This window comes from Cupressus sempervirens, chromosome 2 (assembly GCF_028749045.1).
Source record: "Cupressus sempervirens isolate cs-2001-9-10 chromosome 2, ASM2874904v1, whole genome shotgun sequence".
Taxonomy (NCBI): domain Eukaryota; kingdom Viridiplantae; phylum Streptophyta; class Pinopsida; order Cupressales; family Cupressaceae; genus Cupressus; species Cupressus sempervirens.
The window spans coordinates 55,399,047-55,418,317 of NC_143119.1; the positions used below are offsets into that span (position 1 = coordinate 55,399,047).

The window sequence follows — 19,271 nt, forward strand, 5'->3', positions numbered from 1 at the left end:
GAGCGCATCTAAGAAATTTGCGGAGAATTTCAATTGTTGGAATATTTTTTATAGATTATTGGTGTTCTTGAAGACTCAAAAAAGAAAATATGGTTATGATTTGCAGCAAAGGTAGTGGCGAGGGAATGCAATCTGCCTTACTCTTTTGGAATTTCTTCTCACATAAATCTCTCTAGGGTAATCTCATGCTATGCCTTGTTTTGTGTAAGAACCCATACACAATCTGATTTGTTATTTTTAATTTTGGATGTTTGACATTTTGTCAAACATTTTGCATGCAAGGTCTGATTTCTGTTTTTTGGGTTCTTGTTTTGTTTTTGATGTTTGGTTTGAATGCCCAAGAATGAGAGAAGAATGAGAGAAGAAATGAAAGGGCAGGACATGCATAAAACTTAAATAATAAATTTCTCAATGAAAAACTATTTTATTAGCCTCAAATCAGGTCTGATAATTTACATCAGAGAATTGATTACTTCAGACTCGAGGTTTATTACAAATTGCCATTAATCCTCATATACATGGGATCAAGAATGAAATCCGAACAACTTAAAGATGGTACAATTGCCTCAAAGGATGACATGGGATCAAGAATGAAATCCGAACAACTTAAAGATGGTACAATTGCCTCAAAGGATGACTATAATGGTTGATAACAACAACAATTGTCTTCAAAAGTTCTGATGTAGATCACTATCTTCAAACCCTGGCTGCACCTTGTTCAACCCTTCCAAAATATGCAACCCCTTGTGCCAAAATCTCATAAAATATTGTAGCTGTGATAATTTTTTTATTCCACCTTAATTGGCTTCCAAATCTTAGTCCAAATCAAGTCTCTTTAGCTGGAAAAATATGAAATCCAGCAAATAACAAACCTTAGCAGCTTTAAGCCTGCAAATAAATGACATTTCCAGCTCGTTAATGCCAAATGCCTACAACAAGATCAATGTGAATTTCAGAATGAATCCATCTAATAGGTTGAATGAGTTTTCATCCACACAACCAAGAAACTCAAGGGTTCCTCCCATCCTCAAATTTCCTGTAAATTAAAGCCAAAGCTCTCAAGTTTCTTAGAGATAAATTAAATAAAACCAAGTATATTCCAAATGAGATCTGAAAGAGCCCTTTTATAAATCTCCAAGGAAGCTTCTGGAAAACCCAATTAGTTTCCCCCCTTTTCAATTTTCATATTTACTTGTAATTGGGGATAATAATAAACTGACCTCTTATAATTTTTTAATTAATATAAAGTTACTTTATGAAATAATTTTTATATTTTCCTTATATCTCCCTATGTTGGCACCTATCTCCTCAAAACGTTTTATTAAATTATTTAACACCTTGTAACTTCGTAGGTGCCAAAATGAAGTCACTTTATAATTCTCATTTAGGCGTCCAGGTAACATTCCATTTAAGCTTATTAAAATAACATTAAAGTTAAACATTGTATTTAACTTTAATAATTATGTTATTTTAATTATAAAGATTTGGATTATAATTCCCAATCAAATAAAAATATCCAGGCACCTGCTAAGCAAAACTAAAAAATAGAAATTCATGCACTAACCATATTGCTGTTCCTCTAGTGAGTATCTAAAAATAGAGTATGGCCATTGAACATTGACAATACAAACCCCAAAATTGAAGATATTGTCAGCCGACTTGATTGTCGTCGGTGTTTTTGTATTCTATAGCCGACGTCGTCGGTAAAGATTTTGTAGCCGACGGGTAAATAGTTGTAGTGGACATAATGTTTGTGGCTGACGGACTCCTTTGGGAAGGTTCTTCGGAAAGTATTTATACCCCCTTCGGGAAGCATTGTATTCATCTTATCTTATCAAGCATAATGTAATGTCTTTGGCATATGCGAATAATAATAAGAAGTTTTGTTATTCATATCTATGGTCTGTGCGTTGATTTCTTTACCTAGTACGGAAAATATTTGGCGCCGTTTCCTAATGGACGTGGTGCACAGACAGACGGATGAAGACTAAATGCCGAATTAGTTGAACAAGAATAAGAATAAGTTGAAAGAAAAGGACGACATACGCGCCGCGTAGGAAAATTTAATTTTGGCACAACATGCTGAACGCAGACGGAGATTTCAGCAAGTTACCAATGGACACAAAAGCACTGAAAAATTGTTGGAAGAGACTCGACAGCGGCTCGATTTGGTGGAAGAAGCAAGGGAGGAGTTTCTGAACCTGCATACACCGAGGGAAGAGAATCCAGACGGAAGGGGATTGACTCGCATGGCCCAGAGTGCCGAGGGAGCACGAGCGTGGAGTGAACTCTTCGTCCGAGATATACTTCCAAAACAGACAGCTTTAGTTGACGAAAACCCTTCTTCACCAAATAGCGCGACTGTCGAAAATAGAGCGAGTGTTGCAAATAGCGCAGGTGTTGGAAATAGTGCAGGTGTTGAAAACAGTGCGGGTTTCGGGAATAACGCGGGTATCGAAAACAACGCGGGTGTTGGAAATAGCGTGGGTGTGCAGAACAGCGCGGGAGTGCAAAACAACGCGGGAGTGCAAAACAATGTGGGAGTGCAAAACAACGGAGGTACACAACAAAACCCACAACATCTTGTAATAATGGCAGGACCAAAAGAAAAGTTGCCTAAATTTGATGGTGAAGGAACTGCCGATCCGATCCGACATTATAAAACATGTGAAACGATCTGGAGGGCAAATGGCATAACAGATATGAACGAATGGGTCCGGTAGTTTCCCGCCACCCTACGAGGTGTTGCGATTGATTGGTTTACTGACACAGATCCACAGAAGTTAAACACTTGGGATAATATTAAGGAGTTTTTCGTAGAATTTCAAATATTGCGCGACGATAATGAAATCGTCGCCGAGATATTCGATACCAAGCAAAAGAAGAATGAAACAGTACGGGTCTTCGCCAGGAGGTTGAAAGACTTAATCAGTAAAATGGAGAATAAGCCGACAGATGGGCTCCAGAAAAGATGGTTCATTGAAGGCCTTCACCTGAAGCTGCGGAAAAAGATGAAGATCGTGCCACCATTGATATATACTGAAGCATACAATCGAGCATTGAACCTCAAAAGTGAATAGAAGACAAAGAAGAAGAAGAAGACCAACTCATCCGATTCAGATGACAATGAGCCTTCAGGAGAAGATAGCAGCGACGATAAAGGCAGTAGTAAGAAGGTCCGCGCTCTTCAAAAGGACATGCTTCGGATGATGGAGTTCAAAAAAATGAACAAGGAGACGAAGGGCAATGACCTATGGTGCATGGAGTGCAAGAAAGAAGGTCATACGAAGGGATCATGCTCAAAAGACCATTTTTGTGAGATTTTCTAGATTATGGGACACTCGGTAAAGGAATTCCCTTTCAATTTGAAAACAAGAACACTGCAGCAAGTGTTTCTGACATAGGAGGCGTCCCCGTCAGGAGGGAGTGGGAACACTAGTACGGAAGGTGCCACATCAGGTGGATATAGAAATAATCGATGCGATCAGAACAACAACAACAACAATGGCAGCAACAACAATAAAGGCGGGAGAAGTTGAATCCAGTAGGATGCGAATGGACGGCCGATAGTCCAATGCCGCGCATGCAATTTGTGGGGTCACTTCGCCCGAGAGTGCACAATGGCGAATACACCAAAGTTGCTATGCCGATGGTGTGGACTTGGTGATCATGACGATGCTAAGTGCCCGAAGTTCGGAGTAAACTTGATTACTGTCGGGACGGACGAGGAAGAAGTTCTGGCTATCACTCGGAAGCAGGCGAAGCTCTACCTTGATCTGACGGAGGAAAAGAAGAGACTGGAGGAAGCCCACGCAGAGATCCAAAGAGCAACGTAGGGAGAAACGACACACCTGGTACCTCTGTGCGGAACTACGCAGAACAAAACATTGTATGACAAATATTACAGGCCGAGGTACCCGTCAGGATCAATGATCTGTTGCTCACTATGCCTCATCTCCCTACGACACTCACAAATATAGTCTCGATTTCTAAGCAACCAATAGAGCAAGAAAAGGAGAAACAGGGGGGCGCAAGTGCAGAAGACTCGATGCTATTAGCTCTTTCATCCGGATGCTATCCAGCTGTTGTCGAAATGGGCATTCTCAGAACTGTGCTAACAGACACGATCGTAGACGAAGGATCTGGGGTCAATGTCTACCAGAGGATACTTGGAAAAAGTTGGGACAACCGACATTGTGGCCACCTACCTTCCAGTTGTTAACAGCCGATCAACATGGAATCAAGCCATTGGGAATACTCACAACACAACCAGTGACGATTGGAACACAACCATTCTTGTTGGACTTCGTCGTGATTCCCCTAAGGCGAAAAGGGTACGATGCTATTCTAGGTCGGGGGTAGCTGATACAAGCCCAGGCAAAGCACGATTGGAAGAAATATACTTTATCACTTGAAAGCAAAGGCCGGAAGTATGTCATCGATCTGCACACTCAAATGGTCGGGGAAGAAGCCCTATCGTTAGATTTCGAAGGAGAAGAGGATGAAAAGGGGCAGAGTATGGAACCAGATCAGGAGGGAGTTCTACAACTGGAAGGAGATGACGATTTGGATTCAGTAAATGGTCTCTACCATTGGCAAATAGAGGACTATGATGTATTGATGAATTTCCAAAGGAGTTCACCAAAATGAAGGAAGGGAATGCGTCACTCGATGTGACCATGGCACATAAGTTCATTGAAGGGGAACCCATCAAATACAATGAAGTCACGTTGCAGACCATGAATTTGGGAGACGAAGCCGAACCACGGAACATACTAGTGGGGGACAACTGGGACCCAGTACTAAAGGCAACACCATTCAAGATATTTTTAGAGTATAAGGATGTGTTTACATGGACATACAAGGACCTGAAAAGAGTACCGTCGGAGTTGTGTGTGCATTGCATTCAGTTGATCGAAGGACCAGTACCTATATGGAAGCGGCCCTATAGAATGAACAAAAATTATGCGGCATGGGTTATAGAGGAAATCAATCGGATGTTAGAGGTCGACATTATTTTCAAGGTGCACACCAGTGAATGGGTATCCCGATAGTGATCTCACTGAAGGACTCCACTCAGATCCGAATATGCGTCGATTTCAGATGCTTGAATGCAGTCACCATCAAGGATCCGTTCCCGATCCCATTCATGGACAGCATCCTGGAGGAGGTAGCGGGACACGAGATCTACTCATTTATGGATGGTTTTTCCAACTACAATCAGATTTCAATCGCAGAGGAGGATAAGCTGAAGACGACATTTTTCGTACAAGATGGGGTGTATGCCTATAATCGGATGCCGTTCGATCTGTGCAATGCACCTGCAACATTTCAGCGGATCATACTACACATCTTTGATAAGATCTCCGTCGAAAACTTCAAGGCATTTTTGGATGATTGGTCGGTGTTCAGTGCGGAGGACAAACATCTGGCAGCATTAGGCAAGTGTATGGAAAGGTGCCGACACGCGCGCCTGGCCCTGATCCTGAAGAAGTGTAGATTTATGGTTCCGCAGGGAAGGTTGCTCGGACACATAGTCCATAAGGAGGGACTGAAGACAGAGCCAAACAAAGTGTGAGTCATATTGGAGATGCAACCGTCCACCAATGTGACGAAGGTAAAATCTTTCCTCAAGCATATAGGTTATTATAGGCGTTTCATCAAAATTTTTGCCAAGGTAGCATATCCGTTGGATAGGTTAACTTGCAAGATAGAATCATTCAGATGGGAGAGGGAATAGGATGAAGCATTTGAAGGTCTCAAACTACGACTAGCTACAACACCTATTTTGGCATACCCGAATTGGAATAAGGAGTTTCATGTGCATGTTGATGCATCAAACTATGTGATCGGAGCAACTCTCGCGCAAACAGGAAGCCACGGGTTGGATCACCCGATCTACTTTGCTAGTCAGTTGCTATCAAAAGCCGAACAAAATTATAGTACGACCGAACGGGAAGCATTGGGGATGGTCTATGCTGTGCAGAAACTTCGACATTACTTGCTGGCTACTCCGTTCGTGTTCTATGTCAATCATCAGGCCCTGTTGTATATGATCAACAAACCAGTCATCCAAGGAAGAATTAGCCGTTGGTTACTTCTTCTTCAGGAATTTACCTTCAAGATTATTGTGCGGCCGGGGAAGAAACATGTTACCGTAGACCACTTGTCAAGAATCAAAATAGGGGAACCGGCGGATGGAGTGAACGATGACTTTCTCGATGCGCAATTGTTTCAGATCGCAGTAGTGCCAGCATGGTACAGGAGCATTGGAGAATACCTATTGACAGGACAGTTTCCAAGTGAAATGTCACCAAATGAAAGGCGTAAGTTAATAATCAGGAGCTGTACCTTCCAATTGATCAACGAACTACTCTACAAAATGGGACCAGATCACATTTTACGACGATGTGTGTTAGAAGAAGAAATACCACGGGTACTCAAGGAAGCACATGAGGGTCCAACAGGGGGGCATATGGGACCTGATACCATTGCACGGAAGATATTTCTTGTAGGTCTGTGTTGGCCGATGGTGTACAATGACGCACGGGAATGGGTCGTTGGATGTGACACTTGCCAATGAGCCGAGAAGCCACTCAAGAGAGACTTCATACCACTATACCCGTCAAACGCTCAAGAATTCTTTGAAAGGTGGGGGTCGGATTTCATTGGACCTCTGAAGGTGAGCAAAATCAGGTGTCGATACATTGTCATCGCGACAGAGTACCTAACCAAATGGGTGGAGGCACGGGCATTACTAGATAACTCAGCAATAAGCACAACAAAGTTTATTTACGAGCAAATTATTACCAAGTACGACATTTCGTTACAATTAACAAGTGATAGAGGCAGACATTTTGTAAATCATGTGATCCGACTGCTCACCACGGAGTTCAAAATTTATCATTCACTATCAAGTCCGTACTACCCAAGGGCAAATGGACAGGCCGAGGCTACCAACAAAATCCTGGTATCAATTATATACAAATCATGCGTAGTCGAAGGGGACGATTGGGAGGAGAAGTTACCTTTTGCTCTATGGGCCTACCATACAGCATATAAAGTAATGACAGGACACACAGTGTTTCAATTGATGTTCGGCCAGGAGGCAGTACGAACAACGAAATTCATGATTCCGAGCGTAAGGATAGCGCTGGAAAACAAGTTGGGTGACATGGAAAGTTTGAGAGAGCGGCTGTACAAATTGAACAAGCTCGAGGAGAAACGATTGCTGGCACAGTGGGTGACGGAGGTCACACAGAATAGGCATAAGGTATGGCGCGATAAACACCTCAAGCTAAACCGGTTTCAACCAGGACAGTGGGTATTGAAGTACGATGGGAGGAACGAAGTTAAGCAAGGCAAATTTAAAATTAGATGGACTGGGCCATACCAGATCCAAGAAGTAGGGGACAATGGAGCAATCAAATTATGGACTTTGGATGGACAGGAAGTGCCTCAGGCGGTGAATGGCTCAAAGCTGAAGGTATACCACGGTCGAAAGACTTCTGCATCATAGAATAACCTTCGGGCGACCCCTTCATCTTTACAGACTGACGATGATGACGGTCAAAGGGAAAATTGGCTTTGCTATTAAATTTTAAAAAAAAAGAAAAAAAAAAGAGCACCATACGGATTTTTAAGCCTTCTCACTGTACGGTTTTTTAAGGTAGTGTACGGTTTTCGAGGCTGCATGTTATAAAGTCATGGAACGGAGGTTGCAAAGCATATTATAAAGTCTAGAAGCATACGGATTTTTTCTAAGTTTGAATTTGACAATACCATTGGTTGTTGTACGGAAATTGGAGTCAATTTTTTAATTAACCATTGTACGGATTTTAGAATGCACTGCCCGTACGGTTTCCACAGCCAATGTACGGATTCTCTGGAGTTTTAAATAGCGTATGGATTTGGAAGTGGTATACAGGTTTTTGGAAAAATGATAGAAGGCTGGAGTGATAGGTGTGCCTGAGCCATTGGAAAAGAAGGCTTCACAGGAATACCTTGAAGCTGGGTCTGCGCCATATCTACTTCTCTTTTGCGCTCCTCTGGACAAGTGCCTTGAATATCATCATCCTTGAGATATAAGACGTTGTAAATGAAAAGAATGGGTTGTTGGGAATGATATAATTGAGATCCTAATGCAAGCCAATCGGCTGGTTGAAAGATGGGGTATAAATGATAATAAGTGGTGGGTGAGAAAGAAAGAAAGATAGTTGGGACATCAGACGGGGAAGTGGAAGTGGAAATGCTGCAATGGAAGTAGAAGCGTAGCAGTGAAGAATGGTCGTGGGGGTGTAAGCTAACTTATACTGGAAACCATCAACGTTTTGTAAGAATCAATAGGCAGTCTTTGAGCACTGGAAATTTATTTGATGGTAACAGCAGGGGCACGAGCTTGGGGATTGGTCTGCAATGTCTAGGCATATGACCACCATGTCAGAATTGGTATTAGCTCCCACAGCCTTCAATCGAAATTGCGGATTTTGATGCCATGTATGATATGTTTGCACCATTGACATTGTACGAACAACTCTTGGTTTTGTCTGCATCTTTGGCAAAGAAGCAACCGCACTTATATTCAGCCTTGGAGACATTTCAGTGCTTGGAAGCTTTGGATGAATTCCCTTGTTCAATTTTATGAAGCCCTTTAATAGTTGATCTGAGTGATTCCTGTAGGCCTTGCTGTGCGACAAGATAAATAGTTTGCTAAATGGTGAAAGGGAGAATCCATGCGCAATTTGCGGACATTATCACAAGTTTGAAGTGTACGGGTTCCAATTTGATTCAATTACACTGTCGTACAACAACCACAGAATCTTTATAACTCACCGTACGGATTTTTGGGCAGCCACTTGACAGATTTGTGCTCTTTATGCTATTGTGAAAAACATTACTGTACACATTTGCGAAGAGAATTTTCCACCGTACGGATTTGGAAGACCGTTAGGAAAAGACAAAGATATAATTGATGGAGTCTCCAGGCAAGCGAAAGTGGAAAAAACAACTAGCTCAGCTTGAAGTGGTGGAGGGCAGGAGCATGGCCGGCGCAGGTAACCAGAATGAAGGCTCGAGCAACAACAAAGAGAAGCGTAAGACTATAGCACTTGCAGCAGTTGAAGTCACGCCATTGACTATACAATTTGAAGGGTTGAATGGAACAGATTGCCAGAAATGGTGGCAAGAAACCCCCGATGATCATCCAATTAAAGCAAACATCTGAAGAGCACAGGTGGAATGGGCCATTCGGATGTCTTTTTTTGCATTCGAGATTATGAAGGGTATTTGCATGCCATGATTGAGGCATACGGCAGAGCTTCTCGGAGGAGCACATTTCAGTATCTAGACAGGAACTTGGTGGTCTCATTCAAGGCAACTGATTTCACACGTGTTTTTGGCATTCTAGGGTCGTAGGGCAAAAAGGTTCAGCTGAAGAAAATTCCTAAGGATGGAAAGCTATTTTTAATCAGATTAGTATGTGGAGATTTGACTGAAGTAGAGCAGGCGGCATTGGCTGAGACATCCAAGGGAAGGGGTTTAAAGAAAACCGACATTCAGGAGGGGCCATGGCGATGTCTGATGGACTTGGTCAAGAGCAGGCTCACGGGATCCTCTAGGGCATCCAATATCTCATTTCCGCAGGTGTCCATGATGAACGGAATAATGACTGGGAAAGTGTACGATTGGGCGTCTGTGCTGGTTGAGCGGATGCATGAGTTTGACTCTCGAGCACAAGACCTTCTATATACCCCACTACGCGATTGGTCTCTTCCTCGATGCAGCAACACAGATGATCCCAACGGATGAGTTAGAGGCAAAGCCTGGACCACTTGCTCTGGGAGAACCTCCTATCATGCAGTGGAAGCACTTGGATACAACCACTGGGCAGAAGGGTTCTGCAGGCCAAAAGAGGCCTCGTATGGACATGGCAGGTGATACAGACAGCGGCCGACAGGAGACATCTTCTGAGGAGGATAGTGTGGAGGAAGAAGGGGAAGGCGAGGATGATGAGGAGGTTTAGGTTGTCACGGCTACCCCCTTGTTTCTGCGCACTACAATTCTTGTGACTTCTGGGTTGGTGCCAAGAGGTCTACACATGGCTCACATTCCTGGGTTTGGACAAACACGGTGACCGATATTGATGAATGGTGTATCCTAGGCAGTCACACTCGCTGCACCGTGGCAACACAGGGTACGGCCTTCTCTTGTCCGGTCGGGAGTTGGATTTGCTATAGGCTTTGCTCAGCTGACAGCACCCGTCACACGAGAGACTTCTTCAGCTCCTGCTGAAGCACTTCCGGTTGCAGCACCCATGGCACCTGCTATATCTCAGCCAACAGTAGTAGTTATCGTAGCATAGTCAGCAGAAGTTCGGGAACCTTTAGTAGAGAACGTACCAGACGAAGGAATGCAGGAGGAGTGCACGGACCCAACGCAGTCCGAATGACTGGAGGTGATGGATAGAGCTAGTATTTTTTTGAGGTAGCAGTTTCGACTTGTTCCTGCCAGGCGTGGCCCGTCCATTCAGTCTCCTAGCTATTTCGGAGCAGCACCTGCAGTACTAGAGCCTCAGCCTCAGGAGTAGGGAATGCCATAGGCCGTGGTTGCGCTGTCAGCAGAGGAGGCCGCACTGGTTGTGGGCATGGGTTCCATTGACGACGAGGCGAATAGTGATGCGGAATGGTCATTGGACGGCTTTGCCAAGGAGGATTACGGGTCGGATGAGGATAGGTGTAGAGACTACCTCAGGACTATGAAGTCTGCTTTGAAGAAGGGACACGATGTGGTAATTCAGGCTATGACTCGACGAAGGGAGTGGCATTTGATCCGAGCATATATTCATGGGATTTTTCTGTGACGATTTCAGTCATGTTTTGTGGACAAAGGTTGGCCGGCGGTTGAGACACCTGAGATGTTGACCAAAGTAACAAGAATCGGAATCGGATCGAAATCGGCAAGGCCGAATCAAATCGTGAATCGGCCATGAATCGGAATCGAATCGGCCATGAATCGGAAAATTAAAAAAACCCTTGAAATTTAGTGAGTAACCTATTTCATAAACCCTTTATCGCTGATTTGATTCACCGATTCACAAAAAATCGTTTGGCTTGAATCAAATCGCCGAATCGCGTGAATCGCATGAATCGCCGTGATTCTTGGAACTATGATGTTGACAGATTGGGCCATTGAGCTAGAGTTGGGACCGAGTGACACTCCGCTGATGAAGCTGACACATGAGATTGTGGGATTGTACAAGGAGGTTTACTATGCTCGGCAATGCATGGAGGCGGACAGGGTAGCAGACAGTGTTGTAGCTCAGAGATCCCTAATGGTTGAGAAAGAGGCAAGAGAAAAGTTAGCCACTGACTTGGCCGACCAGCAGGCAGCATGGGCAGCAGAGCGGGCAACACTATTGAGGGATATGGCAGCAGTTGTACAAGATAGGGACACGGCTATCCGAGATAAAGATGCGGCAGAGCATGAGTTGTAGTTGGCCAGGAGACAGGCTATGGATGTCGCGCTTCTATTGAAGGAGGCCGTAGAGGTTAATTCATAGATTCAGACAGATCTGCGCATCCAGACAGACCACGTGTATGAGTTACGTTGTCAACAACACTCTTCTGGGACACCTTCTTCTCTTTAGTATTTCTTTTGTTGTCTGTGGGTTGTCTCCTAATTTTGTTAGTCATCAGGAGACGACTTTTCTTTTTGGGGGGGATGATGTCAGCCGACTTGATTGTCGTCGGTGTTTTTATATTCTGTAGCCGATGTCATCGGTAAAGATTTTGTAGCCGACGGGTAAATAGTTGTAGCGGACATAATGTTTGTGGCCGACGGACTCCTTTGGGAAGGTTCTTCGAATAGCATTTTGCTTCATCTTATCTTATCAAGCATAATGTAATGTCTTTGGCATATGCAAATAATAATAAGAAGTTTTGCTATTCATATCTATGGTCTTTGCATTGATTTCTTTACCCAGTACGGAAAACAGATACTGCATGTTGAAGTTGAGGGGAGATTGAACTATGACTAACTGCTAGAAATAGTTGTTACTATAAGTATAAATAGTAACTGCTAAAAGTAGAAAGTCATCCTACACTCCCAGCTGATTAAATAGTATTGAAACAGACACTAAAAAGAGTAAGCCTCAGATGAGTTATCTAGAATATCTCTAAAAAGTGTCATTCCACTCCAACAAATGATCCAAGCTCATTGGTGAAATCAAAAACTCCCTCTCAACTAGCTGGCACATACCCTAACCAACATTACCATCGACTCGACAAGAAGACTTGAAAGTGGGGATATTACAAATTATATTTAACTTTAATAATAATGTTATTTTATGTATAAAGCTCCAAATTATAATTCATCATCAAATAATAATATCCTAGCGTCTACTGAGCAAAACTAAAAAATAGACATCCATGCATTGACCCAGTCGGCATTCCCCTTGTGAATTATGGCCAATGAACATCGATTATACAAATCCGAAAACTGAAGATATTGTATATTGAAGCTAAGGGGACACCAAAGTATGACGAACTATTGGAATTATTTGTTACTATAAATAGTAATTGCTAAAAGTAGAAAGGAATCCCAAAGCCTCAATTGACCAAATAGTATTGAAGTTATCCCTTACTAAAATTAGTAACTTACCAAAAACAGTAAGTCTTGAACAAGTTGTCCAAAATCACTCCAGAAGTGTTGTTCATCTCCAATACATCCTCTCAGCTCATTGGTGACATCAAAGATTCCCTCTAACCAACTAGCGAAAACCCTAAGAAACAATACCATCCACTCTACAAGAGGACCTAATAGTGGAGACATTACATTTTATTATGATTTCATTTATTCATAGTTTCATGTCATGCTCATGGCTATCTCCAAGCATTCCACCACTGGAACAAGTCATTTCTAGGCACATGTTGATTATTTTTAAAGTTAACATTGATAGATCATAGAATAACATGTCTGTCACTAAGAGTAAATGTGAAAAATAAAGTTTGTTTTGATGAATTAGGTATATAATATCTAAACTAATTTAATATTAGATCAGTATTACAGCAGTATTGTTCCTTGTTTTGTGGTTTTTATTGTGTTGAAATCAACTTCAGCACATTGATGCATTTACAGTGTGGGAGGACAAGGAGAATCAGTCCCCTCACAGTAGAGGTATGTTAGGAATCCAGAAACATCAGAAATGAAGAATTGTGATCGAGTGAACTACATATAAGCAGCCTAAGAAAAAGCCCAAAGAAGTGAGGAACATAATGAGGTCTAGTAGCTTCTAGTAGAGCACCCCAACATGCATATGGGAGGTCCCAAGTTCAAGTACTAGATGGTCTATGGAATATAACATGGTATATGTATCTAGACTAGAAGCCTTAACCATTTTTGTGAGGTTTTCACACCATCGCCCCAAAATTTTGGGGACCCCCTTTTTTTCCGATTGCCTTAGCAATTTTTGGTCCAGAGGTTTCAAATTTGAAGATTTCATGTCTTGGACACCTTTAGGGCCAGTGGGGAGAGGGTTAGATTAATTTTCACCCGGTTTCAACTTGATTTTCCAGAGCTACCAATTTCATCCTTAGGCCGAATAAATTTTAAAAGAGCAACACTTGGCAGGATAAAATTGTAAATTTTGTACTTAGACATTTTCTTTTGAAAATTTGGATATAATTGTATAAAATTGGATAATTTTCAAAAAATGAAATTTTTGTTAAATTTGGTCTTTTGGAAAATTTTAATTATTTTTTTTGGTGAAGAAAATTAATTTTTGTGATGGTGAAATAAAATGGCAAAATCGATTTTTGGCTTTAGAAGAAATTTTATTTTATTTTTGTCAATTTTTTTTTTATTGGCATAGCTAAATCGACTTGGAGAGAAATTGCAAAAAAATTGGTTTTAATAGATTAAAGTTGCCTTGAAAACTTTTTGCTTTTAATGAAATTGGTAATTTAATATTGAAAAAATGGCTTTTGGTTAGCCAAAATCCAAATTTAATGACATATTAATTACTAAACCCCCATTAAATGGAAATATTTAACACCCTCAAGGCATTATTTAATTTCTTTTTGCAATTTATAACTAATTGGCAATTTAGAAAGTTAATTTTCATCATGGCAAAATTAATTTTGGTTAAGTATTTAATTTTGGGCCATAATTTTGTATTAATTATTTGTTTTTCTTTCTCCCAGGGTCCAAGAAGAAAGTTGGGTATAAGAGGAGGCCTCTCTTCCATTTCTTCCTCACTTCTCACTTCTCCTTCTCAAGGTGTTGGTGATTTTGCAAGAGCAGATCTGCACTCTTCTTGCTTGGTGAATTTTGTGGAGGGCGAAAATTGTGGGAGCCGAAATTTGTGGAAGATAAAATTATGATTTTTGCAAGAGGCTGCGATTTTGGCCCTAGGTTGGGTAATTTTATTTGGAGGTGAATTGCATGATAAATTTCTGATTTGCAAAGGGATTTGAAGCTCTTGAGGTCTTGTCCTAGGTTCCGAAAAGTCACTGTAAGATTATTGGTTAAGGTGAATTTTCATCATCTAGAGTTGCAAGGGGTCCTTAAGCTAACATCCATTTTTCGTTCTAGTCTAAGGATTGCTCCTCTTGGTTCTTCTTGCCTTCTAGTCCACCACTCTACCATCCTGTAATAGGGCGACGAGCATGGAGGATGTTAGTGCAAGTAAGAATCCCAAGCAGGCAAACACTAAGAAAGACAAAGAGGATATGATGCCCAAAACTCCCTTCTCAAAAATGAAGAGAATAACCGACACCAATATCGCTATAGTGGACATGATATGGATAAAGGACAGACTAAAGGAAGGACAATCCCCCTTGGCTATTTGTAAAGGTAATTTTCATCATCTAGAGTTGCAAGGGGTCCTTAAGCTAACATCCTTCTTTCGTTCTAGTCTAAGGATTTCTCCTCTTGGTTCTTCTTGCCTTCTGGTCCACCACTCTACCATCTCGTAATAGGGCGACGGGCATGGAGGATGTTAGTGCAAGTAAAAATCCCAAGTGGGCAAACACTAAGAAAGACAAAGAGGATATGATGCCCAAAACTCCCTTCTTCTCAAAAATGAGGCGAATAACCAATACCAATGGCAGTACCATAAAAGGATATACAAAAGGCAGTTGCACATCACAACCCAAGCGTCGACACTTCCATTTCAACCATGATGAGCGACGTTGGGGTGGCACTTGATTTTGAGGATATCAGAGAAGAGGATGTCAATGAAACAGATTTTGTATCGAGGTTGGATGAGTTGGGGAAGGTAAGGATATACAAAAGGCAGTTGCACATCACAACCCAAGCATCGACACTTCCATTTCAACCATGATGAGCAACGTTGAGGTGGCACTTGATTTTGAGGATATCAAAGAAGAGGATGTCAATGAAACAGATTTTGGATCGAGGTTGGATGAGTTGGAGAAGGTTGCTATCAAGAAGAAGCATTTGGGCACCCTTTCCTCTCTCAATGCTTTTATTGGATTTGAGAAAGAATATGAGAAGGATCACGAAAGGATGCTACAAGCAGCAAGTGGCGTGGCGAAGTCAGCGAAACTCAGGGCGAAGCACACACCTTGTCCTCCTATGGAAGAAGTTAACGAAAGGCTAGCTAAGTTCATTGCCTTAGCTAAGAAGATGAAAGAAAAGGGAAGATTTATATTAGAAGATCATTTGATGTAAGCCCAAGTGGCAATTTCCCTTTCTTTTAGAATAGGACAAGTGTCTATTTCTGGTTGGCCACCATTTTGGTGCTTTCTCATTGGTTGCCACTTTTTGCACTTTTTTCATTGGTCCATTGATGAGGTGCCGGCTTCTCATTGGCCGATGGGGTGACAACCCTAGTTAGGGTTTTGAGGATCCAATCTGGATCGTTGATCTTGTTTTGATCTCCACCATCTGTTGTATTTTTGGCCCCTATAAAAGGCCATTTGCTCTCATTTGTAAAGGGGTTGGAGAAATTGTTGTGAAGATAATACCAAAATTGCTCTCTTTTTCATTGTTGCAATTTGCATGTTGATTAAGAACATTGGGTATTATTGCATGTTTTCTACTTCCACATAGTTAGATTTTCTTTCAAGTTGTTTTAAGTTGGTTGCATTTGAAGTTGTTTAAATGAAGTTAAAGTAGATGGATAGTTGTATGGTAGCATTGGTAAATGTTTGATAGGGATCAATACTAGGCCACTAGCATCCTAGCGGCTGGTTGGGAAGCTTTGTGTGGTAAACTAGTTTATTGTTCCTTTGAATCATTGCACCTGTGGAGGTGAGGCTGCTTGTCAGCTCTCATTAGGTTCGATCCCCATCTATTTGCTAACCTTCCATTCATAGGAGGAGTAGAATAGTGAATAGCTGGGTAGTTGAAGTTTAGAGAGAAGGAAGTTAGAGTAGGTCGAGTATTAGAACACATCCACTCACCTTCCACCACCATCACTTTACCATCAACATCACCATTGGCAGACACATCCTCCATCATCGCCACCATCAATGTTATCTGCCTCTACACATTTCACAAACCGAATCACCATCACCTTCATTCCACCAATGTCCAAGTCATCCTTGAATGAATAGCGTAAGGCCACCTACGTGATTATCAACAAATCACATCGATAAAACTGAGCGAGTATCCAACGGTGTAAGGAACATTGGAGCTATTGCTTAGGTTTTCATGAGTAATAACTTTTCAAGAGAGGAATTGTATGTTTGATACTTCGTATCAAATGTTCAATTGCTAATATGTTATGTAAGTGATACAAAACTCGCATCAACAACCACCAAAGCATGGCTCAAGGGAGATGTAATATACTGGCCAAGAATTTTTGTTCCCGAATTGCAATATCGCTGATTTGATCTTCTAGACATATCTTAGTTGTTTTGACAAATGAAAGACACTACTAGCTCGGTTGTTTTTACTGTGCAAATAAGGAAAATATAATTCTAGAAAGGATTACTTGATATTTTTAGCTGATATTACTTTACTATTAGTATTTGTCTCATTTATTTGGAAGATATTTCTTCTAGGAATGCAAGCAGTAAACTCAAAAATTATAGATGACTTTTAGAAGTTTCTTGAAGTACCCAAAATAAATTGAAATTTTTTCAATGTGTTTTAATTTTTTTGAATGATCTAATAGATGCAAGTAGTATATTTTGACGTCCGTGATGGAAAAATCTTTTATTATTAAAATTTAGCTCAGAAATAATGTTCTTACATTTTTTTACTGTTGTATTTATATGAGTTGAAGCACCTTTCCTATTGCTAATATGATAGGGCATTTCCGATAGATTATGGTCATGCATAGCACAACTAAGATATTGGAGACATGTTTCCGTTTAGTAATTATTACTATTTGTGTCATACGAAATAAGAAATTAAAACACCTACTAGTTTTGTTCCTTCCATTTGCTTACGTTCTTTTTATGTTTTAAGCAAAGATGACTTTTACCTTCTAACATAACTTTTTGTGATTTCTAATAGAGTCCTCCACTTGAATCAAATACAATTGGGTATGAGATTGATCACGCTGAGATAGATTATACAGGAAAATGCACAATGCTTCAGGTACTATCAAGAGTAAAATGAGTTATGTTTTAATAGTGAAAAAAGTTTTTTGATACATGGATTTCTTTTAGATCAGTTATATATTTTATTAATATAAAAGATTATAGAGATTACATCAGAATGCAAAATGGAGTAATACTGACTCCATCAAAATGTTTTCAACACAAGTTCTTCAGACTAGACCCCATATATCCCCTTTACATTAGAAAACAGAGATTTAATCTTTAATAGACTTTTGACCCAGCATAAAATAAACTTATATATAACATTTACATCAGATTTTTCAAAGTGCAGAAAGTCTGTTATCAAACCTATGAGGTTATTTCAAACAACTTTAAGAGAAACCTGCTATCAGCAACCATCTTTCCCCTCAGAACTTGGGATTGTTGAATCTTCCACAAGTTCTTGAGACTGGACCCCATATATCCCCTTTACATTAGAAAAGAGAGATTTAATCTTTAATAGATTTTTGACCCAGCATAAAATAAACTTATATATAGCATTTATGTCAGATTTTTCAAAATGCAGAAAGCCTGTTATCAAACCTATGAGGTTATTTCAAACGACTTAAGAGAAACCTGCTATCAGCAACCATCTTTTCCCCCAGAACTTGGTATTGTTTACTCTTCCACAGTTTTAACTATTCAATCTTTGAGCTTGGCAAGACGCTCAAATTTGAAATCTGGTATGCACTCGTCGGGGAATAACCACCTGGAAATTAGTAGCAACCCCTTCCTCATTCCTCTGAATCTTTGTTTTCAGCTTCAGCGATGCTGCCCATCACTCATCCAAATATGCTTCCCTTGTTCTTTCCCACCCACCTCACAAACATGGTAATGCCATACTCCTTCGCATCCCTCCCATCTTCATAAAATTCTGTAATGTCAGTGCCAACCCCTGTTACTGCCCATTCCAGAATGGAATCCAAACCCAATAAAATCTCATTATTGAACAGAGAGGTGACAACCCATTTCACAGTGACAATGTCTTCTCCAAGATGCAACCCACATGCCAAAACTATAGACACTATGTTGATATTTATCCTCTAGCGCCAGTTGTGCTCTTGGAATTTCCTACCTAAGATGTCTATCACTGCTTCCACCATCTTATTTGTCTTTATCTTTAACAGACCCCTCAACATTTTCCTCCTCACTGGCCCGGGAAAGTCTTTCTGTTGCAGCCGAGGAGTTACAGAGAAGTTTGCCTCCATGTTTAAGAAATCCTTTCTCTGCACTTGGTGTTTAGTTTTGCTGAGAAAATAAAGATAAATAACAATATGGGAGAGAAAAATAGATACAAGAGACATTGCAAATTATATTTAACTTTAATAATAATGTTATTTTAAGTATAAAGCTCCAAACTATAATTCGTCACCAAATAATAATATCCGAGTGTCTACTGAGCAAAACTAAAAAATAGAAATCCATGCACTGACCCTGTCGGCATTCCTCCCGTGAATTGTGGCCAATGAACATCGACTATACAAATCTGAAAACTGAGGATATTGTACATTGAAGCTAATGGGACACCAAACTATGACCAACTGTTGGGATTATTTGTTACTATAAATAGTAATTGTTAAAAGAAGAAAGGAATCCCAAAGCCTCAATTGACCAAATAATATTGAAGTTGGCACTTACTAAAAGTAGTAACTTACTAAAAACTATATGTCTTGAACAAGTTCTCCAAAATCACTCCAAAAC

General features: G+C 40.7%; 1 protein-coding gene across 4 annotated transcripts in view; it reads left to right on the forward strand.

The window, feature by feature from the left end:
• The window catches only part of LOC149571036 (serine/threonine-protein kinase 12-like), a 352,869-nt gene that overhangs the window by 26,348 nt on the left and 307,250 nt on the right, over window positions 1-19,271 (forward strand). For all 4 annotated transcript variants that reach the window (XM_089808374.1, XM_089808379.1, XM_089808382.1 and 1 more), the window contains exon 4: window positions 17,485-17,568. In XM_089808374.1, the coding sequence (XP_089664500.1) occupies window positions 17,485-17,568 (84 nt within the window). The remainder of the gene's footprint in view (window positions 1-17,484; window positions 17,569-19,271) is intronic.